Source organism: Pogoniulus pusillus, chromosome 15 (genome assembly GCF_015220805.1).
Source record: "Pogoniulus pusillus isolate bPogPus1 chromosome 15, bPogPus1.pri, whole genome shotgun sequence".
Classification (NCBI taxonomy): Eukaryota; Metazoa; Chordata; class Aves; order Piciformes; family Lybiidae; genus Pogoniulus; species Pogoniulus pusillus.
The window spans coordinates 9924609-9949889 of NC_087278.1; the positions used below are offsets into that span (position 1 = coordinate 9924609).

The 25281-nt window shown below is 47.3% G+C and overlaps 1 protein-coding gene across 2 annotated transcripts in view; it reads left to right on the forward strand.

Annotated features, from left to right (window-relative positions):
• The first annotated feature begins 8721 nt into the window (after positions 1 to 8721).
• CACNG2 (calcium voltage-gated channel auxiliary subunit gamma 2) overlaps positions 8722 to 25281 on the forward strand; it is a 54447-nt gene continuing 37887 nt past the window's right edge. Inside the window, exons 1-2 of one of the 2 annotated variants that reach the window (XM_064155336.1) lie at positions 8723 to 9058; positions 9606 to 9751. In XM_064155336.1, the coding sequence (XP_064011406.1) occupies positions 9610 to 9751 (142 nt within the window). In that variant the 5' untranslated portion in view covers positions 8723 to 9058; positions 9606 to 9609. Of the gene's footprint in view, positions 9752 to 25281 lie in introns of both variants that reach the window. The other variant, XM_064155335.1, reaches the window with a different exon arrangement.

Here is a 25281-nt window from a genome sequence, read left to right on the forward strand (position 1 = left end):
ACTTGACTTTCCTTCTGCTTGAACATTTATTTTGTCTTCTGTGCTCTTTCATCTGCCTTTTTTCCATCTCCTTCTTTGCCTCTTCCTCCAACTTTCTACCACTTAAAATGTTTACTCCTCCTTGTAATTCCACTCTCCCCTCCTCAGCTGTGATCAAGCCTCCTAGTTTACATGCCTCCCCTGGTTGTTGCAGCTTATTCCTTCTACTTGCCCTCTTTGTTTTCTCCTGCTCTTTTTTCTCTCTCCTCAATTCTTCCATGTCCTTCTGTCTATGCTAGTCTGCCTGCTTTCTCTCACTCACTGTCTGTCTCTCTTGAACTGGGTTGTGAATTCTGTTGGCATCAGAGCAGGACAAACTGTAAAACCGAGGTTCCCAGAGGGCCAGGTTGTGATCATTTTATTTTTACAATGTCCTTGGATGTGTAAAGGTGTTTGTTTGAGGGGGAGGAGCAGTGCATGTGCTCCATGTGGGAGAAAAGAGGGAGGAGTGCAGGCCAGAACGAATGAAGCTTATAACTAATATAGGTCAGTTGCAGAGAAGAGTCCCAATGGTCTGTGAAATAGAGAAGTGCTTTGTCCCTTCAGACAGGCTACTGGAAAGATGGCATCTGGAGATGGCTAACAGGCATAAACAATCTGGGAAAGTATCCTGTCAAAGAGTGCAGCAGTGGTGAGCACAGAAGGGCCAGCTCTGCACAGGGGACTGCTCCTCTCCCAGCCACTCCCTCAGCCCAGGGAATAGCTGACTTGAGATTCCCTTTATCTGCTTTGTGCTGTCTTCTCCTGTGCAGGTTCCTGTGTCTGTGATGTGGAGGGAGGAGCACGGCTGAGGTATGCTTCCCCATGCCCCCTGCCAGGCTTGCTTACTGTGGTAAACCAGACAACAGAGCACACACCTTAGAGAAACACAAAGGACAACCATATCCTAGCACCCTTGGAGGATGAGCTGAAATATTTGGGCAGCCTCTGTTTGGGTTGGTGCTGCCAAGACCCATAGAGGCAGCAGAAGGGCATCATCATGGTCCTGAGCTTGATCTAGTAGAGCTGCATGAGCCAACTGCACTGCTAGGAACTGCTTTGCTCTGCAGTAGACACCTCACTTCCCATGATTTGCCACTATACATGTGGGTAAACTGTGCTTTCAGACCATTCCCAGACATTTTCACCAGCGGTCAGTAGCTGCACTGAATGACTGAGAGTGTCAAATTCCAATGAGCCCAGCAGTTGGCCTTTAGGCTTCTGATTTCATTCCTGTTCAGAATTTTGTTGTTACTGGAGGTCAAATTTAAACTGCTAAAATGACAAGAAGGTGTCAGAACAGACATCCAGATTTTCAGAGGTATTTGGAGCCTCTACATCAAAATCAATGTGAGATGCTGACTGCTCAGCACATCTGAAAATCAGGACAGTTCCTCGATGTCTAAACATGGAGTCAGAAGCCTAAATAGACATATGTGTTTTGCCTTCCTTTTTAAAACAGGCCTCTGTTCCCAAGGCAGAGAATATCACCTCTCTTCAATTTCTCTCCATGGTATACTTTTCTGTGCATCACTATAATGCTCCAGTCTAGCATCTGACAGCCTTAATCTGATGTCTTTAACCTACTTCCTCTTTAGGGAGGGATCCTAAACCTTTACAATAGTAATGTAAAACCAAATCCTAGGAATTCACACAACAGCTCTATGGACACAGTACACCAGCTGCCTTTCTGCAACAAAGTGTCTTAAGTACCTGTACCTCTCATGGGATGCCTCCCTGACTATATAGGACCACAGAAGCAAACCCTCTCACTTTTAAATCAGCAGCCTTTTTACTGGCACCAGTAAGACCTGATGATCTTGAGTTTTCTAAGATCATCCACTCACTGTGCTCCTGAACAGATGTTGGGATACATGTTTCTTTTGAGTTATCCCTCTGAAAAGTCAGAGGGACTAAATAACCTATCCCAGAGACTAACAATTTCTCTTGTTTTAATTAGAATGTTCCTAATCCTGATTTACTGCTAAACATCAGAGAAATTAAAAGTTCAATATTCTTCCTCTGATATCCTAAACTACCAGACAGAAGAGCTGGAGATGTCCTAAAGAAGACAACAGTGTGTGTAACTGGCTTGCAGAAAAGATTAGCTGCTTCAGTAGCACCAGATCTGAGAGGAAGGCTGCCTCAAACAGTGGTATCTCCATGGCTGTAGAGGACCAATGGCAAAGGCTCGTGTCTGGTCTGGGTTGTGACTTTCAATGGTGATGCTGAATAGATGAGGCTGCACAGGATCCTCTTCTTTGTCCCCACCTGTGCCCTTTACACTGGAAGAAAGCCTGCTATCATAGGCTATCAATCAGTGTCAACACGAGCCATCCTCACCGAAGGCCTTTCCCTCAGCATTTGTCATTGTGCTGGTGCTTCCAGGTAGATTCTGAAAACTTTTCAATTCAGAAAAAAAGCCCAGGGCCATTCTCTTCCCTGCCTTATTCTTTGCAGTTCTCTGATCACTGATGTGTTTTCACGATTACAGACTTTTTTCTTCCTGAAGAAGCAGAGCACAATCCAGGCACGTTTCCTCATAGGAGTTTTGTAGACCTGCTTGTCAAGGAAAGAGAGCTTTTTAAGCTCATGGATTCTGGAGCTGACCAGGAGAGATCATCCCTTCCATGAGGATCAGGAGTGAGTCTTCTACAGTTAGTATCAGAGGATGAACAGATGAAGGCTTTATTTATTTGGAACAAGACATTTATTTTTGGCCACATTTCACACACAACAGGCAGCAAGACCCTTTGCTTTTCACATCCACTCCAGACACCTTTTCCCTGTACCTTAACCTTAGGGCAGGTTCTGATTATAAAATCTGTGCCATAGCCTTTTCTCCAACTTTTTCTTTCCTGGAATATGCTTCCAGGCTTGGATATAGGTGGATGTTGCTGGAGGCTACCTGTGCCTGCTTTTGGATGTGAATGGGAAGAACAAAGGAGCATTTCCATGGAGAACCTGGGGATACAGCTAAGGAGAAGAAATAGCTGCACGCTTGTGAATGAGTTGGTCGCAAGGTGACTTCTGTGGTGTATGGTTTATACAGGGAGGAAGGAATATGTTTATTTGCACACAGGATTGTCCATCTAGAAGGTAGCCTGTGGTTATAGATCAAGTGTAGAAAAACATATACTCTGGAGTGGAAAAGTATGAGGAACAGTATCAGATTGGGGGGGATAGTGTCTTTAACATAGTTATGTAAATACATGGAGATAGACATGGTGGTGGGAGGGGGAATGTTTTCACAACTTATTTTCTCTGCTACTCACTCAGAAAACTTGAGTGTGTGTATATATATATCATAGAATCATAGAATCAACCAGGTTGGAAGAGACCTCCAAGATCATCCAGTCCAACCTATCCCCCAGCCCTAGCCAGTCAACTAGACCATGGCACTAATACACATATATGCATGCATATATCTTCACTCTACTGGAATTCAGCTAGAGTGGCTTGTTAGCAGCCTGCCCTCTGTTAGAGCTAATGGGTTGCAGGCATTGATTTTTTTTTTTCTTTCCTTTTTTTTTTTTTTTTTCTATTCCTATTGATTAGGAGGCTGCTGCACATACAAACCTCAGCATGGCATGGCAAGAGAAAGGGAAGCAAAACAGTTCACATCCCCACAGTTCATCACGGCAGAAAAATTCATCCTGGGAATCCCAGTCTTCTCCCACTCTCTCTTCCAATTAAAGAAGGAAGCCTTTCCCTTTTAGAAGAACTCAACCTACAGGGCTCATGAGATGACATTTTTGTTTCCCAACCATCTTCATGCTGCGAACATTTCAAAAGTTACCACATCATGCAAGAAAAGGTTCTGTGAGAAAAAGGAGTCTCTTGCATGGAAAGCACAGGAGTTCTAGCTGCAAGACTCAATCTGGGACAGATTTATTTGGTGTCCATTGGTACCCAACTCATTTGTAACAGCAGCCAGATCCCAGATAAAACCAGTGCCACTACTTTTGTTTTGATGGACTTTACAACCAGGTGCTCAGTTCTTCAGTACCTCAGTGCCTTTGCAAACTAATGCATATCTTACTTTGTAAGAACGTTGTGAGGCTAAATGAATCGTTTGCACAACATTTAGCTTGTAAGAGGATACAGGTCAGAAACTGAGGGGTTATGTATTGTACTGTTATAACCTCGTACTTGGCTCCGTTCCTGCCTAACACTGCAGGGTTTTATTCACTCTCAGGGTAGCAAAACTTTTCATGGCAACCTGCTCATTTTGATTGTTAGACCTCTGTGCCCTGCACCTCCCTTCTCCTCTTTTCCTTTCTGGTCACAGTGTTACACTAGAGATGACTCTTCTGTAGTATTTGAATATTTGGTGTTTAAACTTTTATGTGGCTCCTCAAGTTACATGAACCTGAAGAGGAGAGGACCACTGAGGCTTTTTCCATCTGTGTTTATCTCCTTGTCTCTATCTCATCTCCAGCTCTAGCTCTATCATCTCCACCTGCCAATATCTGGCAAAAAAATAAGAATCTTCTTTCCTTAATTTGTTAAATTGGTCTAAGAAAACCACTGATAAGCACAAATGATGTGAATTACAGTTCTTAAGTGCTTTGAGACTCTCAGCTTTGGATAGCAGGGATGACTGTTCTGACTGTCCCCTCTCTGTGTCTAACCATGTGATATGTGACTTGTTTCAACTTTCTCCAGTGAAATCTCTTAAATTTCAGTTTTCCTTCTGCATCATATCTCACTTCTGTAGTCTCTGCCCCACTGGCTTTCATCACCCTAACCCAAATTTATTTTTCCTAACATCTCCTCTGCTGGTGTATCTGCCTATTAACACCTCTGCTCTGCTTGTGAATATAGCTGTACCAACTCCATCTCTTTTCCATCTCATTACAGCAGCTTCCTCTGAGATGGCCTCCCCAGGATGAAGATTCCCAGATAACAGTTTTCCTATACTATCACTGTCTGATTTTCTCCTTTGTGCTCAAAAGCTCCACTGCAGCACTCGACCCACAAACACTCTGTTCATTTCTATTACCATCCCACGGAGTTGCTTCCAACTTCATGCCCTTCATCTCCCTTCCTGCATCATTCTTGTGCCCCTTTTATTTTTCCTACGGCACTGCCCCTTCTCTCCACAAATAGCAACACTCTTGGTCTGCCACTGGAAGCAGACTTCCTGCAGCTCCCTGTCTCATCAGCTTCTCATTTCAAGTAATTTAAAATGTAATTTAAAATCTCTCTATTTCCTCCAGACTATTAATTTCTCTCTCCTTACTCTGCTGTAGATGTCATTCTGTGTTGAGCTATTCAGCAAGATGCGTCTTTAAAATCTGTCACAGTGTTTTTATTCTGGATTCTTGCTTTGCATTACCATTTTTAATGATTCTTTGTAGGAAAGATGAAATCTCAGCACAGCATCTAAGCCACAGCACAAGCAGTCACACAGGACAGTCTGGCATTTGCATTGCCTTTGTTGTGTTCTGCCATGGCATTTAGAACTGGAGAGGGATTATTGTGAGTGGTCTAAGCGTACATAAGTAGGGTAGCAGGAAGAGATTTCTGGAAATTGGGAAGAGCAAGGCAGGAAGCCATGTTTAGTCCTGATTCTGAGATGTGCTGAGCCCCCATAGGTGTCATTCCTCCTAGCCAGAGATTAAAGAGAATGCTACCCTGCAAACCTGGCCTTCTTATGCTGGCAGTTTCTCTGGGGAGAACATGCCCCTCTCCTCTTGCTGCAGTCACTCAAAACCAAACTTGTCCAAGATGTGGAAATATGTAACAGAGGCAACAGTTCTGGATCATTTTGAGTGTCTCTGTTTTGGCCCAGCTGTTCTTTTGTCCTCTGCATCTGACTGGACTTGGTAAATGTAAAGATATGTCATGCTGACATTCCAGCAGTATTTTTCCTGTCATAGAATAGATCTGCAATGTATTTACCCCAGAGTGCTGGGGTCTCCTGCAAGCCCAAATCCACAACCTCTGCAATCCTCACCCTACTCATTTTTCTAGACTCAGGTGGTAGCAGAAGGAAGCTGTTCAACCCACAGACAGCCTCTGCTAGTGCAGCCCAGCATACTCTGCCCCAAAGCAGCAATACCCTTAGTAAAGGCAAAACAAACCACCACAGAGGCTACCCAGGCAAGCAACACCCCTCCTCTCCTTCTTCTCTTTGCATGACCCTGTGAGTAAGGATGTGTGGGACTTCAGAGGACCTTTTTGCTTCCACCCACTCCAGCCAGGATGCTCGTGTGGCATTATTTGAAGAGATATGTTACACCTCTTTTGGGAGCTCAGAGTAACTGAGGAGCCCACCTTCCTCGGAGCTATGAGCTCCACAGATTTCCAGAGTGTCTTTCCCACCCCTATATGTGATGTTGGTGCTTGGTGAATTTCTGTCCCAGAGTTGCCAGCTGAAGGGTTTCTTTTTTCCTTGTCAGAGTCTTTCAGGCTCCTGGCCCAGCTTTTCTACCTACTTTGGAGAATGAGAAGACTGGGGTGGGGTTGGAGGGGAATTGCAACCAACACAAAAAGAAAATGCCTTAGAGATCAAAAAAATTACTTACTCCTCCCTTATGCCTTCCTTCTTTAGGGCCTCTTCCTTAATTCAGTGAGAACGTCTCAGAAGGGCCTCACAGAGCCTCCTCTTCAACACAGGCCGTCCCTGCAGCTCCCACCAGCTCAGGGCGTGCTCTCTGCGTCTCACTGACTCTCAGATTTCTCTGAACCAAGGACAACAGCTCAGAGAGCCTGTCCGCAGCTGCCATCCTCCACGCTCTTGCAGCGGGCTGTACTCCGAGAGCTGAAGGCACATGGGGGCCTTCCTCCCCCCTTACCCATCCTCAGCCGTTTGGCAGCTCTGCGAGCACAGGAAGTGGTTCCCAGCTCCTGTGGCAGAGGGCAAGGCCAGGACACTCCTGGGTGAGGACTCTTTGTCCCCCTAAAATATTTCAGTGGTAGCAGCCTCTACCCCTTCTGCTCTCCCAGGGCTTTTCCTACCTACTGGTGAAGATCTGCGCGTGGTTGTGTCAGACACCATGAGTGCTTGCTACTGAACACCTCCATGTCAGCATCAGCTCCAAGGGCAGCCTGGCTGCTGCCCTCCAGGTGGAGGAAATGACCAGTGGTCTGTAGGACAGCCAGTGGCCCTCCTGCTGCTTGCTATGCAGCCCTTCATGTGCAGCAGTCCTGGGGCAGGTCGTCCTGCAAGACAAGAGGCCAAAAGCCAAAAAAAAAATAGAATTAAGAAATTGCAGTATGACTGAAACCCTCCAAATGGTTCCACTTCCCAGCACCCCCTTCCCCCAGGCCTGCTCCCACACAGAACAGCAGTGAACCTGGAGCAGCTCTTCTGCTCCCTTCCTCACTGAACAATGAATCCGATCAGAGAGAAACCAAATCGCTAGCATCAAGGATGAGATTCTTTCTTTATGGCTGTTGCATTAATGAGCAGCTCCATGTATAGAACCGGGAGGTGACTAATGTAATTAACCTGGTGTAATGATACTGCTGAGGGAGAGAGAGAGGATTATGACAGACTTAGATGTCAGCACTGCACAATTTTGTGTACGTTCCCGGTACTATCGGGTTGTGTCTGACAGGGGAAACTCAAGCAATGACAAATTTCAGCCTGCACCCATTCAGCTCATGCATCTTTCCGTGTGAAACGAGGACATGAAAGGCGGATTACTTTTCCAGGGGGTGGGAGTTGGGGGAGAAGGAAATCGGGTTTGGTCCTTCCTTTCCTCAACCAAATGATAGTGATAATTATAAATCACCCTTTCTCGTGAAGCATCTTCTCAAAATGTCTGCTGCTTGGAGCGGGCATTGGGATTTCACAGAGAGCTGCAAAGGCAAAGTTGGAACGTGGGGATTCACACAACACTGGTCAGGGGGAGACAGAGGGACAGGAAACGAGCAACACCGAAACATATGCAATTTGCAGCGAACCCGAGAAGAGTGAAGAGAGAGCACTTAAAAATCCTAACAGCAGCCATAGTAACAGTCCTATTTCCAAGTTACCCTTCCACGTTACATTTTGCCCATCTCCCGGGCCGAGCAAGGGCTGACCGAAGTTTTGTGAGGGTCTAACCCGCAGGGTTGCACTTGCAGCTCTGGGCACGTCTGGCGGGGCTGCGAAGGAGGCTGAGCTGGGGGGAAGGAGGTGGAGGGATAGAAAGGCAGAAAGTGAGCAAGAGGGAGAGCCCCAGCTACGCCTTCTTCCTCCGGGCTCCGCGGCAGCCGGGGGGAGCACCCAGCCCTCGCAGGGGCCAGGAGCGGGGAGCGGAGCAGGGAGGGGGGGTGCCCCTCCGCCCCTCCCCGCCTGCCCGCCCGCCTGCCCGCGCAGCGCGGAGGAGGGCGGCAGCCGCCCGCGGATGCTGGAGCGCGGGCGGTGCGGGCAGGGCGGGCGGCGCGGGCAGGGAGCTGTCCTTCAGCACCACCGGCCCGGCAGTGCTGCTCCCACCCCGCCGCCGCCGCCGCCGCCCGGGGAGCTGTCCTGCGGCACCACCGGCCCGGCAGTGCTGCTCCCACCCCGCCGCCGCCGCTGTCGCCGCCGCCCGGGGAGCTGTCCTGCGGCACCGCCGGCCACCGTCGCCGCGGGAGAGCCGTCCAGCGCCGCGTCGCCGCCGCCGCCTTGATGCAGTAGCGGGGCCCGGGAGTCGCCGGGGGCCGCCGCGGGGCAGGGGGTGCCGCAGCCGGGCGCTGCTCCGCGCCCCCCGCCCGGGAGGGGCGCCGCGCCTGTCCCCCTCCTCCCGCCTTACCCCTCCCCCAGGAGCCCCCCTCTCTCTCCTCGCCCACCTCCGCCGGGAGCGAGCGCCGCGGCTGTGCGGAAAAGCCATGGGAGGCGAGACCTCGGCACCTGTTCAGCTGAAATCAAGGGCTTACAGTACACTGGGCAGTTTGGCTTGGTGGTAGGAACGAACCAAAGGAAGGAGAAGCAAGCAAGAAAAAGTGAGAGAGGATTGGAGCGACTGCCGCTGCCGGGAAAAAAAAATAAAAACCCAAGGAAGATAACTGGGAAGGAAAAGGATTTTCATGGCGCAGGCTGCAGAGCTAAGCAAGAAGACTGAAGGTTGCATCTCTGCTCTTACAGTCTCTAACTGTCTAGGTCCAGATAATGAGAGATTGTGTTGAGGATGCTGCTGCTGCTCCCCTGTTCACTGTGGAAGCCATCTCCAAATTAGCCATTACATATGGAAACTGGAGACCAGAATTTTAGAAAAAGGGATTAAGGCGTCTCGTTTTGGGGGGGGTTCTCTCTTTATTTGTTTAGTTTTTCTTGGTTCTTTTCTCGCCTTTTTTTTTTTTTTCTTTTTCCTCTTTCCTTTTTTTATATCTCAACCAGAACGTTTCCGATTTAAAAGGCAAGCCTCTTCCCGTGTGGTCTTTCTAATTTACACTCTTTTCCGTGGGCTTTCTTACCTCCCTTTTTTGATATCTATCTCTCTATATAAACCCATTATATTATTAGTCGGAATTATTATTCTTTTATTTTATTAAACACACACACCCCAAGAATCAGAAGGCGGTTGGGTATTTGTATAATGAAGAATTATGGGGCTCTTTGACAGAGGTGTTCAGATGCTTTTAACCACCGTTGGTGCTTTCGCTGCCTTCAGCCTGATGACCATAGCTGTGGGGACCGACTACTGGCTTTACTCCAGAGGGGTTTGCAAGACTAAAACTGTCAGTGAGAACGAAACCAGCAAAAAGAACGAGGAAGTCATGACCCATTCTGGATTATGGAGAACCTGCTGCCTGGAAGGTATTTGATTCTGGATCTTCACACACTCCCCACTCCCCCCACCCCCCTCTTTCCTCTCCCACTGCCCCACGTTTCTCTCCCCCTCCATATAAATCCCTCCACATTCCACCATTTTCCCATTTCATTCCTTTCACCACAGATCAAGAGCAGTGGGCTCAGTTGCTCAGGGCACAGAGGCAAGAAGACAGGCAAAACATTGTCTGTTCCGTTCCCATCTCCATTCCCATTCTGCCCCCCCACACCTCACCTTCCCCAAAAAGTCACTTTTCTCCTTCAACTGGAATACTCTGTGTGTGTTACAAAAACACCAAGAGACCCTTTCAAAAAGCAACTGTGTGGTCTGCCTGTCTTCAGCTTGCTTGTATTGCCTGGGAAAGCAATGCCAAAATGCTGTGTTATTGCTGTGCTCTGGCTGTAGGCACAGAGTGCAATAATTGCTCTCTTTGCAAATGGCTTATTTGCAAAGACAAGGCTGGGAGTGAGGGGAGATGTGGGGAGGGGGTGACTGCAAAGTGATTTAGATGTGATTATTAGTTCACTTGAGGAGGGAAAAAAGAGGGAAGGGGAAGCAACCTTGTTATGTCCAATACGCCTCGTACAGTGATTCGGATGATTCCAGTCATCTCAAGCAGAGTTCAGAGCATTTCGTAATGTCTGTAAGAAACCACATCACACTGGGCTGGGTGCAGAGTGGTCTAGTTGGTGTCTGATTGGCTTGGTTTGGGTCTGGGATTTTTCCCCTGTTTTGTTTGTTGTTGGGGGTTGGTTTTTGTTTGGGGCTTTTTCTTTTTTTTTTTAAAGGTTTGTGGTAAAGGCTAAAAATAAACACAAAAAAATCAGCCTAAGTCTGATGTGGTGAAACTGAACAGCAACTCAGTGACATGTCTGATGGCAGAAGAGACATCACCGCAGCCAACTTCTGGAATCAGACGTTCCTAAGGGAGGGGGTTAGAAAAGAGGGGCCAGTGATTTGCTTTTAAATAGGTGTTGCTTAGTATTTCTATTGGTGTACATGTGGGCTGGGGAGGTGGTCTGCAGCCCATGCCGGAGGGATAGGGGCAACCACTGTAAATGTGTGGTTTGTGTGGCACACATAGCACGAAGTGAGCGAGAGCACAAAAGTGCACATTACAGCCCGGTGTAAAAGCCCTGTTTATGAATCAGCTCCCAGCTGGAGGGTGGGCTGCTGGGGCGTTATGGATGTCCAGGGATAACGTCTGTGCCTGTCAGCGTCCGCCAAAGCTGGGTGTGCCTGGAGCTCCCCGTTGGTAGAGAACGGGGAGTGGGTACCGCAGAACTGATTTCCTAAGACCGGCACTGGGAGATGGAAGGCAGGGGGGAGGGGGAAATAAACTGTCTATGTCCTGATGCCTCTCACCAAAGCAAGCTAAAGCTGCTGTTTGGAAATGGTTGTGTCCAGGAAGAAGCGCGAATTTCCCCCACCCCCCCACCCCTGTTCTTGGTGCAAACGGTTGAGTGATGGCTGGACATGTTTTGAATAGCTAAGTGACTTCATTGAGCGATGGTCTATTTGACGCATACTGCATTTAGTGCCCTTTGTCAACCCAAACTGCTGCCTTTTAACATATCCTGCAGAGGAGCTCTATGCTGAATACTATATGCTGTCTCCACGCCAGAAAATCAATAGCAGTAATTTAATGGGGGATATTTTAAACACACTCGCTCACACACATGCACACATTTCCTCCACATAGATAAATATATAGAGGTATATATCAATAAAAAATGAAAAGCCTTTCACACAGCTATTCATTACAAGCGAGGAAGGAGACATCTCCTTAATTAAAAATTAATGGGGGGGGGGGGGGGGGGGGGGGAGGAGGAGGGGAAGGAAAAAAAAAAAAAAAGCAGCAGCTCAAATGCAAAGCCATGCGGGGAAGGGAGGCTGCGGGGAAGAGCTCCCTTCCTGAGCCGTGTCCCCAGGCTGGAGGGTGAAGGGAGCCTGGGGTGGAGACAAGAGCTATGAGGACCCCGGCCGGGAGAGGCAGTGGATTCAGATCATGTCTATCTGCCCACAGAGCCGTATCCAGAGGGACGCGGTCTGAGGGGGAGGAGGAAGGGGCGGGTGAGGTTTGTCAGATCGGAGGAGCTCGGGGCTCCTTCTGCTTTACATCTGACAGGACCCCACAGGCACTGTGGAGAAGTGGCTTCCATGGCAAAGGAAGGTGCCAGGATGCTTCCAATCAGTTAAAAGCTCCGAAGCGGCCCCAGCCCCACCAGTGTTGTGCTGCCAGCCCTGCCCTCTCTGTTGCCACTTTCGGTGGGCTCAGACTGCAGCCCCACACGAGGAATGGGAAACGCAGCCTGAGTGCAAGCGGCACGGCTCTGGCTGGGCGTTCTTGCTTACCCCAGCTCTGTGAGTGTTGGGCTGGCCTGTTCGACCAGCCCCTGGATGCTGGCAGAAGCAGTGAGTAGGGTAGGAGGGTGCAATGCACCACACGGAAGCTGAGCCTAGCTCTGAGTCCCTAGCCTGAGGGCACCGGTTGCACCAAAACTTGGAGAAAGACTCGGTGGCAAAAGCATCTCAGCAGGAGGCAAAACCAGCCCTGTGACCACAGGTTTACCTCATGGGGTGGTGCAGCATAGGTCCGGCAGCACCGCTGTTGAGATGCCTCCGCTTGGCTTCCTGCAGCCCCACAGCCTGCATGAACTGATGGCTGGCATTTTCCAGAACAGCACAGCCAAATAACCTCACCAGCCCCTGGAAAGCAGGCCCCTTACTGTCACTTCTGCTCACCTTAGGGGTGGTTATCCTGTTTCTCAGCAGAAGGAATCAGAAAGGTGTCCCCGGTTGACTTGCTTTCCCTGGTAAAAGCTGCTTGGTGGTGAGCGGGAGGTAGATGGGTGAGGCACAGGCTCGTTTTCACCATAAAGCAGAAGATGGGTGGCTTTGTAGAGGGAAAGGCTTGGCCCCAGGAGGCGGTGAAAAGGGCAGATCCCTTGGACTCTGTTCACACCCTGCCCATGGTGTAATACAGGCACCTGAGAAAGGGCACGAGACAGGCATGCTTCTGCTCTCTGGGGTGGTGTTAGGGCAGGTCTGTAGGGTGAGGGCACGTAGCGAAAAAGAAAGCAGGAGGTTTTGTAGTATGAAAATAATCAAAGAAATAGTCCATACTTCCTCCTGCTACTTGTAGGAAGTCACTGTTGAGGTTATCATAATTTCTTGAGATGTGCAGGGATGCTGTCATTAGTCAACACTGTAGACTGTCAGAAATGGTGAACTCCTCGTGCTCTAAATATTGTGCTAAATTGTCTTTTCTCTTCCTGACCAAACTACCCAGTAGAAAAAATGGACAAAGAAGCTCAGCCTGAGGCTGTACACACACAGACACACTGCAGTCAGAATTGCAAGCCCCTCTTGGAGAATTTGATACCTAGGCTTTCTGTTTTCTGGTTCCACTCTCTTCAGTCCCCCAGTTCCCCTCAGTGGATTTTCAATCTGCATTTCTCAGATCTTTGTATTTCTTCAAAGAGCAATGTTGTGTAGGGTGTTCCTCTTCTGTCGGGATTCTTCCTCCCCTCTGTCCTACACCAAGCCCCTGCTCCATGGTGGGGCTGAAGCAGAAAGGTGGCGTCAGTTTGTGTCGCTGCAAACCTCACTTCTGACTTTTTTCCTAATCTTCCTGGAGATAATTTTGTCTCAGCATGTGGAGCTGCCCAGGTGTCTTCCAGGGCCACTCAAAAATCTTTAGCCTTCAAGAAAATACAGCCTTTCACTGTGCTTTAAATGCATAGGCACAAGCCACACGCGCACACCAAGCAACTGAGATCTGCAAGCTCATACCACACATGGATACTGCACCTCTTACAGCTTTGAAATGGCTGCAGATCTTCCAGTCTAATTCCTTCTTGGCACCAAATGCTTTAAAACCACTTTTTATTATGAGTGATGCCTTGTCTAATTCTTTCATTAGCTCCTGTAGATCTACAGGATCTCAAAAAGTGAGCGACGATGCCTTATCAGGGTCTTATGAAGCAAGCAAATGAAATGTACTTTGTATTTGCAGGTTATTGGTTTTGTCATGTTGTCATTATTAGGAAAGGGATAGGTCTGGGAGGCTTTTATACTGAGAAGAAGGGAGGGAAGAGTCCAGGGCAGGCAGGCATGAGTGATGCGCATGGGGTTAGACATCCCTGTAGATCTGACTGGTGTGAAGGCAAGTAATTGAATGGATGTTGGTGCAGAAAATAATTCCTGCCTAGCGACCCTTCCCAAGGAAAATTAATGAGCAGATCAGTTCCCTTCCAGCTTGTTATATCTGAGCAGTGCATGAGAGTTAAGTGCAGTTTCAGTGTTTGCAAAAATGAAGAGCTGACAGCAAAGTGAGGCAGGGCACAGGCACTGAACAAGCTTCTGCCAGACAATCCTGGCGCTGCGTCGCTTCCTCGTGCTACCTTCTCTCACTGCTGTTTGCTCCTGGGACACCTCTTTCCTTTCACACCCATCTTGTGAGTGTTTATTTCCTTATCTTTCCTGTCACCTTTCCCAATTTATTTTCTTTTACCCTTTCTTTCTCTGACTGCTTCTAGTTTGTGCTGTGGAATTTCATGCTGTCCTAGTTCCAAGGATTCACAAATCTGCTTGGGTCCTTTCCCCTGACTCTTGTTGTCCTAATCTAGGGACTTTTCTGAACACACGTTGAAAACAGCAGCAGATTAAGTCAGGGTTTCCCTTACTTAGTGGTTCAGGACCTGGAGCAGCCTAGCACAGCTCTGAAATGCAGCAGGAAGCAAAGACCGAGCACACAAGTGATTGCTATTGGCATTACTTGTACCAGGGAGAAGGATGCAGAGGTGAACAGGCCACAGATGAGGAGGAAGATGAGGGATTTTTGAAAGTGGGCTAGCAGGTGGTGAGGGAGAACTATTCAGGACCCCAGACGTGGGTAGGCTTGGCTCTCCTTTCAGCTTAAATTCACACCTGGCTGTAAGTCAGGGAGGCAGGGATTTCAGGGGCTGAAACCTGCAAGTGTAATTCCTTTGTAAGGTCTGACAAGGAAATGTGGCTCCTCACCAGTGGGTTGCTAGAACTGACTTTTAAATTGCTTTTAACTTATGAATCTTCCTACTGACAGAGAAAGAGGAATGGGTTAATATTGTCCTGAAATGCACCAGAAATTGCCTTGCTTGAAGAGAGTGAGAGCGAAATGCAGTGGGAGGGACATGGAGATGCAGTGTGGCAGCAGTAATGTATAAAGAAATTACACAGAGATAGAACAAATGTCTCTTTGCCAGGAATACCAGGAGCTATTCCTATCCAAGGTTTCCCTTTTAACCCATCTCTTTCCCCTTGCAGCCCTCTGAGCCCCAGCCTCACTTTGCTGCGGCTGGCTACGATCGAAGCAGGAGTTTTTTGGTGAAAGAAGACTGCTGAGGTTTGGCAGCAGAATCTCCATATTTACTTAATTTAAAAGCAGCAGTGAGGAGGTTGCCGGGGGGAGCAGGAAACATTTCGGGCTCTCAGCTGGCTCTGCCCCCTGCCCCTGTTTTAAGAGCAGATTCCCAATCAAGCATACCCGGTTTATCCCAGGGGGAGCCCTCGCTGCTCCATTCTGCACTGCTTCTCCCTTCCATATTGCACCCGTTGTCAGAGGATCTGCTGCTGCTTTTCGTGGGCACGAAACCTTTCCCCTTGCAGGGGGCTCTCGGGAAGGCAAAAGAGGGCTGCTGCCAGGGGAACGGGTTGGCAGTGGGGCTCTCGCTCTCTCTCCTCTCCCCGCAGCCCCCATCCTAGGGCGACAGCTACCCGGCAGGAGAAACACAGAGCGCAGAGCAGGTCAGGCATGCACAGAACGTATTGCAAATACATCTAAAAGTTATTTTCCCCTTGCCTGTGTGACCCCAGGTTTTTTTCTTTGCCCTCCATCTTTGACTCATTCTATCCATCTCCATTTTAATTTGTTCTCGTTTCCCTCCTCTGTTTTTCCTCTTTATTTTTCTCTTTCATCTTCTTGCCTCTTCTGTGCTTTCTCTCAAGAGCAGTTTCTCCTTCATTATTTCTCGCTGTTTCTTTACAAGTTCTCTGAGGCCCATCCCCCTTGCTCTTTCCTCTGTTACATTATCTCGTCCTTGCTCTTCTCTGTCCCCTTTGCTCCTGCTGTCTCACATCTCTGTTCTTTTTCCTCTTCCCTCTGCCCTCATTTCCACCTGGCTTTCTACCATCTAACATGCAGTCATTCTTCCAGCTGAAGGGCCTCATCCTTCTGGAGCTATGTTGCTTCTGTGCTCCATGACAACTCTTTTGATCCCCTCTCTGGCTTTCCCACCCCCTGCTTTCTCTGGCCAGTGTTCCCCCATCCTCAAAGCCATGTGTGACACCAGTTGCTGTTCTGTCTTCTCTTGCTCCCCAGGGCAGCTTGACTACCTATGAGGGGAGAGAGATTCAAACCCCTCCTTCTGTTCCCTTCATTGCTTGTTGCCTTTGGTCAAGCCAGCATCCCTCCACTTTGCTGCCTCCAACCACTCGTGGCCTGAGGGCACACTGGCATCTCAGCTGATGAGCTGGCTCATCTGCATGCAGCCAGCAACTGGGCTGGAAGGAGCTCACAACAGCCCTAAATACCCTCTCTGGCAACCCTCAGACACAGATCAGGCCAGAACCCAAATGGAAAATAGGGGTATCTGTAGCCACAGCCCTGGGGCAGTTGTTGTGCACTACAGTGAAGGATCTTCAGTTCTCAGGACAAAGTCTCTCAGCAAGCAATCATCTTTTTCAAGCTGTTTGCAGGGGCATGGTTTGCTCTGAGATCCTCAAGAATGCCTAAGGTAGTGAGGCGAATGGGGCTGAGGTCTCCAGATCCAATGGATCTCAAAGATTGGCTGAATGAACCTCAGTAAGTCAGATCAGAAGGGACCACTGGCCAATGGGGAAAGGGGGACTGTGTAACACAGGCATAAGGACCAGAGCAGAGGGGATAACAGAGACTGCAGGAGCAAGGGCTAACCAAGGGGAGGGTTTGACAAGTCGGACAGGGGATCATAAGAAGAGATTAGGAGGTGTAGAAAAGACCATGAGTGTGAAGCCAGCCTGCAAGACTAGACATGTCTACCTGGAAAAGGAGATGAACGAGAGGGAGAGTGATTGGATTGTACTGAGTAATGAGTGGCCTAGAGAAGATGGATCAGTAGCTCTTGATTCCCCCATTTTGTAACACACAGACAAGAGGACCTGATGCGAGTCACCGGAGACCTAGTTAAGGCTTTCTCATTTGATGTGTACCAGGGCTGCGGAGCTCATTGCCACCGGAGCTCCCGTGGCCAAGATTTTAACAACATTTAGCAAGCGAGTGGGCATTTACGACAGAGTTCACGAAAATTAAGCATCCTCCTAATGGATGTGAGCAGCATTTGGGGTGTTTCATAATTCAGCAATTAAGCCAGTCACCATAAAAACCAGGATAACATTTCACAAGGGCAGCCTATCTCCTATCTGACTGCCATGTGTGTCTTGCCTCTTCCTTCCAACATTTGTCAGGGATTAAATGGAGCTCGGATTCACTTAGTCTGGCAGTTCTTTTGTTTCTAGATGCTATGCTCTGCAGTTGTAGCACACGATGCAAACTGGGCCTGCGTTTCTACCGGTGTCAATGACTGCTCTCATTTGACAAATTAACAGCAAGCTTAGGCATTTCTATCGTGTTTTTCTAGGAAGGATCTGGGATAGAGAGCAATTAAGAGCATATGGAATTAAGTGGAGTCCTTTTTGTTCACACCCCAGGGTATAAAGTAAGTAGTTAGCAATGAAGGTGCTATATATGTGTGAAGAATTATTGTTGTTGAAGTCCCTGCTTCCCAGAAAGTGACAGGCTTTGGGTCTCTTTGATGCTATCATGACTAAATTAGAAACGAGGTTGTCTCTTCTCTCTTGTATCTGTGGAAATGATTACTGAACTGGCATCTGATGACGTACAGTGCTGTAGTGTTTCTATGCACAAGAGATGAAGGCCTTATTCTCCCCTCATTTGCACTGATGCAACCTCACTGACTCGCATGGAGCTGTGTTGCTTATGCTGTCAGCGTAGGTAAGGGGAGAATGAGGCTGAGGAAGGTGGGTGCTTGAAGCAGCCATGCCCCCAAGGTCACTGCATATCCCTCCTTTGCCAGTGTCATAACCAACATATAAGGGCTGAATTCACCTCCAGTTTGAGTGGGTACAAAGTTAATGAGATTCTGTACTTCTTTATGCCAGCTGTTTACCCAGCCCAGCCGTTCCTCTTTTAACTATTTCTGTTTTCATCATCTTTCACCCTCATCAGAAAAAGTCAACCCGACTGCCCTCCTCAGGGGGCAAAAATGCTCTTATGGACTCCTCACCTTGGATTGGTGAGGTGGTAAAACAGCAGAGAGGACTGTGAACCTCCTGGCATTTGCCTTTCTCTTTTTCTTCTTTTTGCATTCCTATCGTTCATTGATTCTCTTTTATTTACTGACAGCTTTCTGACTCCCAGCCCCATTTATGCTCTTTGTGTTGCAGAAAAGCTCTCCCATAAAATTCCAAGCTACACAATCAGAGTTTTCATAACAAGCCCTGCAGGACAGGTGAAATCCACCTCTGGTTTTGTGGCACAGGCTGCTAAGGTCTACGCTAGCTTCCTATCAAATCTATAACTCTCCAGAGAAGCATAGGGACTTTCTCCTGCACCTCCTATTCCCCCCGAGCATTTATTCCGTGCCTGCTAGCTGTGAAAAACAGAAAATTAGAGTGGTACACAAAACCTCCAGAACAAAACACCATCCTGTCCACGGGTAGGAATTCTTCTGATGTGTGTTTTTGCTAGAAGCAAACAACTATAAATTTCTGATTTAACTTGTTGTATAAAGTATACAGCCTGTCAAATCAGGGATAACACGATCCACCTCCATCCCCATGGATTTTCTATCCCTTTCTGAGTTTTTTTTCTCATTTCTCAGTTTTCATTCTGCTCCTGAACATGATTTTTTTTATAGTGTCTGTTTTATTTTTCTCCTCCCACTGCTTCATAACTACATTTCATTCTTAAATTTGCTATCGCTCGGGGAATGTCTCTCTTCAGATGCTGTTTATGCCATCACACCAGTGTAGCTGCAGTGCAATGGATCAAGCTTGAACGTGCTTGAATACTTCCCAGGTTTATGATCATGTTCACTATCACAGATCAAGCACCATCAATCAAACCACTTCTGATTCAACTTTCTTTGCTGACTCTTGCAAGCATACTGTGACCTGTCCATTGTAACCCATCCCTGGAGATGTTCAAGGTGAGGCTCAGCAGGGCTCTGAGCAACCTGATGTAGTTGAGAATGCCCCTGCTTACTGCAGAGGGGGTTGGGCTAGATGACCTTTGGAGGTGCCTTCCAACCCAGACCGTTCTCTGATTCTATGATTCTAACCAATAAATTTCAGAGAACCTGTTTCTAGAGATTTATTTCCTCTTGAAGGTGTTGCTGAATACTTCTAATTCTTGGCTTCAATTGATTTTTTAATTTCATTTTCAGTTTTAATTTGTTGGGGTTTGTTTTTTTTCATTCTCTCCTTCGATCCCCTTCAGAATTCATTTTCTTCTGTTTTTCTTCATATAATCTCTCATGCCTGTGATTTTCACTGGGAGCCTCCATTCCTGATATTAGCTCTCCTCTTCCCTTTACATTTCTAACTGACAGTCCTTTTGGGTAGGAATTACTCCCCTTTATCCCATCCTGCTCAGTCTATGGAGAGTTGGTGGAAAAGAATCAAGAGCTGAGTGCCTTACCATGTATGCACACACGCACACGTGCATCTCTTCTCAGATGGGGCCGGCGTGAAAGATTGGTGGTTGAGATGAAGTGGCCTGGCTCTGACTTTTGCCTTTCAGACAGACATGAAGAGTCCTTTCCGAATGCAGATGCCCCCTAGAATTGCCTTCAGAATACAGGGTCTCGAGGGATCAATCATCAAGAATTTCTGCTGCTTCCTTTTAGACTCAAGTGTTGCCCTTTTCCTTAGGCTGAGGGTCACGGGTTTTTGAAGGGCAGTGGCAGCACCATGAAAGAAGACATTTTCCTCTTGCTCATTTTTGAGTGAAAGAGTGAATGAACTGTGATAAATATTTTTCTGTATATAGCTAGAACTGTCTCAAAGAAGTGGCAGAGGAAACAGATGGCAGAGGCCCTTTATAGGCAGCTGCTGTTGTCTCTTAAGGTGTCACCATCACAAGAAAAGTTGTTGTAATTGGGGAGCTTCAAGATCAGTAGCACCTGAAAGGACTCAAGTTAAAAAGAACGTCGTCTTGCAGCAAGGTGGAAGAGGAGGGAGACAAATCAAGTATTCAGAGACAAGGAATGGTGCTTGAGAGGTGAAATGAAGTGTAGGGAATAGTTTGAAGCAACTATGAAGTTTTACTGAATGACATGACCCCAAGATGGATAAATTCTCTGCATTTTGGTGTTCATACTTGGCCATGGGAGCATTGTAGGCAGGGTGGAGAGCTGGTTTAGAGTATTTTGGGGACAGCAAGAGGGGCTGGTGTTCAGAGGAAACAACTAAATAAGAGACAGAGATTCCAAATATACTGTTGAAATGAAGCTATAGGAGAGGAAAATTCTAGGAACGGCTATCTCCAGTTCTCTGTCTCCTCCAACTTACTTCCCTGCAATTTGTGCTTTTGGGATGTAGAGGGATACTGCAGCCTGATACAGAAGGCTTTGTCCCATATATTCCTCAGATAATTCATCTGCCTGGAGCCTTATCATCTCAGCATATGCAGCACAAAGAGAAATTTTAACTTGACCTGCAAAACAACAGAAGTGGAGAGGGAGCAGCTGCTCCCTCAAGAAATGGCCATCTCTAGGTTCCTTCACATATTCCAGACTGGGAGAGATTGCACAGTGGGTTAGACCGCCTAAATCTTCCAGCCATGGAGGTGTGAAAGCTCTCCAGCTCTACTTGTGTTTCCAACCGTAGGAGCCATGTATTTCTTTCAAAAAATGAGATAATTCAAAGAGAAGTTCAATAGAAGGTTTTGGAGAACAGGGAAGGTGTCATGGTCTATCATGAAATATAAGGGGTTGGGATAAGAGAGCAGCTGTGAACAGGCTTGTTGTTGGAGGTTGATTGGGGCTGAATGATGCGGAGTGTTCTCTAGCTGAGACACCTCCACTGCAACTGCGCTCAGTAGTCTCAAAGGAAACAACTGCCAAGAGCAGAGCAGAGCAGCTGTTCTGCTGTTGGGAAAAGAAGCAATAGAGAAACTAATATGTCTACCCTGCTGAGTGAACTGCAATCCAAACAGCAGCACAGAACACAGGAAGTGTGGGATTGACAATTTTCCTGGATTTCAGGTGACCAAGCAATCACTGCACCACTCCTCCCTTGCCACTGCTCTGCTCTTCTGCTCCTCAGTTATCACCTTGGCTGTGTGTTTGCAGGAAAGCATAATTCAGAAAGGCCAAGAGCAGCCTTCCAGGAATTAATTGCTGGGGCTGTCTAAGATCACAGGAGAAAGGTGTTTTTCCATGTGTTGCATCATTACAGCTTGGCCCACATTTACAGGAACAGCGAGGGGGAAAGCATTCACAGCAAAACAAGACTGCAGGAAAGCACACTGGGAGGGTGTAAAGGCACCAAGGCCAGGGAGGATTTGGACACTTCTGTACAATCTGAATGGGGTGGGTTGATTCTAGGAGCAGCTAGACTCAGATGTGGAGGAAAGCACTTCTGCATGCAGGAAACAGAGGGCTGGAAGACTCCGTGGTGGCTGGAAGTGTCTGTGGCAGCTGGAAATCACAGCTGGCCAGAAGGAAACACTAAGCAAGAGGGGTGCCAGGACTTGGCCACAGCATGGTATGGGGAGGTGATAATAGGAATGCAGTGTGAGTGCTGGAAGGAGATAATTGAGAAATATGGTCTGAAAGAGAAGGGTGAGTCAGAAGAAACCCTGGGATTCGGAGGTATGAGAAACTTGGATAGCTGAGAGAAGCAGGAATATCAGCTGGAGCTGATGGATGGAGAAACAGACCTCCTCATCCATCTTCTCTGCCCTGTGAAATGGGATGGATTTTCTCCTGTCTGCTGCCACATCTGAAGGCCTTTTCCCCCTCTTAACCCTGCTCCAGCTTATGGAAGACAGACTTAGACACACAGACAAGGCAAAATCAATTGCACAAACCAACCAACCAACCATGGACCTGTGGTAATTTACAAAGTGTGACCAGTGGTCGCAGCTCGGTGTGGTACAGTCTGATGAGGGAAGTGGGAAAGAGGAAGAATCAAATGAACTGGAATAGAATTGTTCTTGTCCCAGCTTGGCGATGCCAAGAAATTTATCTGTATCAGCAACTTAACTTGGACATGGCCACCTCCTGCTCTGGGGCTTTCTGCTAGTCTCACAACTATAAGCAAATGAAGCACTCTTCCTTCTTCTGGAGGCCTGAGGCACAGTTTACATGGAACAGAACCCATAGCTGGGCCAGATCATCTCCAGTAAGGAAAGGCAACCAAAATATAACACTCTCTTCTGACTGCTGCTTTTCAGTAGAGTCTGTGTATTTCACCTTTTATTGCCACTAGGGCTGCACTGAAATCCTTCCATGTAGGGCGGAGACACCTTTACAGACACTATGTATGCACAAAAGCTGTCATCTCTACATCAAAGAAGTGCCAATCTAAGATGACAAATGACATATGAAAGGCAACAAAGCAGAAGACAGCAGATGTGTAGAACTTGTTTCTGCATTGCTGCTTCTGACATCAGTAAGAGAGTATTACACCTGCAACTGACTTCATGTCCTTCTCCAGGCAGAGCAGAATGCAGATGAGGGCATGTCTGTCCAGTGCCAGAAGGAGATACCCAAATAACTCTAAGCAAGCTAGCTTAGGTCTTTCAAGCCCTAATGGGTACTCAAGCATGGTGCTCTGCACAGACGAATTAGCAGTGTGTCTGAGAGCTGTCAGGATGCACTGCTTACTCAGGTGTACTGCTTCTAAGACCCATGCAAGGTCACATTATAGTATGTCATGGAGACTTAATGGGAAGAGCCTCTCTCAGCTCTCAATCCACACTTAATTCCCACGAAGGCATGCCTACGGGGCAAAAGGGGGTCTTTCCCTACACTTGGTAACCACAGGTATTCTGAAAGAAATGGATGATCACATCTCCTTCTGTTCCTGTGGGAAGGGTACTGTGTTATCTGGGGCTCTGAAAGGGAGCTTACTGCCAGATGTGTCTCCAGTGCTTGAGAAAACCAGAGCCAGAAGATGCCATGATAGCTGGATTTCTCCTTTGCAGTTTTAGCAGGCAGGGCTGAAGGACACAGAGACTAATCTCCATGTGACCTGCAGATCCTGTCCTTTCACATGAAGGCTGAAGCTTGCTGAAGAGGCAATGCTGGAATGCTTTTGCCCGTGTGGTATCTGCCCTGGGGATACACGGCCACTTCTGTCTCTAGGGTTGTCGCTTACCAGTGAAAATCCATTGGATTCATGACAAAACTGCAGGATTTACCAGCGAAGGAATAGTTTGCTCTGAAAATAAATAAAATCTGATCTGGAGGTGGTAATTTACTCAGACACCCAAGAGATCACTTATTTTGAGTATCTTGTTTAATTCTCACTGAGACTGCTAGTTTTCCGTCACTCTTGATCTCAGTTTTCTTGGAAAAGAAGGTGCAATATGTTACATGGCTTCTTCCCCACAACAAAACAAAACCAACCCAAACCAACAAAAACAAAACCAAAGGAAAGCCCTGAAGGAGAGGAAAGCTCCGTGGCCATCACTTGTCTAAGCTGCACCACAGCAGTGACAGAGGTTGAACCCACATCCAAACAAATTCCCAAGACCTATAGGAAGCCTTGCTCTTTATTGGGATCCATGTGAAGAATCAGATCTTTGTAACAGATGCACAGTCAGTAGCTTTTCCCCAAATAATGAACCAATCAGAAATACTAAAAATAGGCTGCACTGGAACATCAGTTCAGCCATTTGGAATGTAGAGCAAATGGCAGCGAATGTGGTTAATGAAGTGAAAGAGCTTTGGGTTTGATCACTGAGCTATTGATAAACTGTTGATAGATGATCAAATGCAGACTTTGCTTTCAAATGTAACTTCATGAACCTGCCAAGACCTTCTTGAGCTACCCTTGCTTCTTTTAGTGCTAATGTGGTAGGACTTTCTGCCCTTTTTAGGGCATAAAGTAAGAATAGTTGTAATGTCTTTTTTTTTTGGGGGGGAGTGTTGGTTTTGGGTTTGTGTTTTTAATTTCTGGGGGTTATTTGGTTTTGGTTTCTTTTCTGTTTGTTGTTGGGCTTTTTTTTTTTTTTCCTCTGGATGGCAAATATTTAGCCTCTGGGCCACAGTGATCAGCTTTCAAGAAGAAATGTTCATGATTGTACATAAATCATACCCGGGGAACTGGGTCGGATATGTGAGAGAAGATGACAAGATGGGAGGCAGATCAGTTCACATCTCTACATGCTGTTACAACAATAATAGGAGCACATTAGATTAGGAGGGTGATGAGAGGGAATGAGGGAGAATTTGGGTTTTAATTGTGCAGCAGTGAAATGAGTGGGGAATTGGGGCAGAGCCTGCAGCTAAGGGGAGAATTCATTTTCATGCAGGGAAGGAAGTGAGCTGGGACTTCATGGGCATTAGACCAAGGGACACGCAAAAGAAGTAAGGGAAACTGAGGCAGCAATGGAGAAAAATAAGTCTGTTATAAAGGTTGAGACAATACTGTTTAGCCTGCTTGGTTCATGAGACACCATGCTGGCTGTCTTTCACATGTGGACTATATCTTCCAGTATGTCTGGATTATACTCAGCCCAGAATGACAGGAGGAGAAGAGTCAAGCTACTGTCACATTCGTGTCTCTGACTTGATGTCATCCAGGATTTCCTCTACATACACAATGTCTTCAGCTGGAACTTAAGCAAGGGGTTTTTTGCTACTTTGTGCTATTGAAGGGAGTGAAACAGCTGGAATGAATTTGAGGGCTGAGCCCTTTACTGATGCTGTGGCTGACATATGCCAACGCATTACTGATCTTAGTGGGCAGTTTGCCTTGCACCTTGAAGCTATCTTTACTTTTCCTTCCACTGGAGAAGAGCCACTACCTCTTTCTCATATTCCATATTTGAGATCTGGTTTGCACACCTGATAACGATGTTTTAACACCGGATTGCTTAGTGCACACAGTAGTTAACAGCTCTGTGTTAATACTGTTGGGGTGGGGAGTAACATCCAACCTATGCTAGGCTAGCAAGTAATTCATTAGCTGACTGACTCTTTGTATTCTGATTACAACTCACAAATCCTACCAGGAGCCAGCTTTTCCTTTTAACCTCAACTGCAAACCAGCTGCCCGTCAGTTATGACATGCTCGTACCTTAGGGTGATGAGAGCAGCAGTAAAGCCTAAACGGGTTGCTAGAAAGTGCTACAAGTGCAATAGGGATGTGTTTCATTAGCGTTGGGAGGATTGGCTGCTCTTTAATTGGATGAATCACCCCACGGGTGTGTTCCCAAAGCCAATCAGAGCGTGCCAGTTCAGTA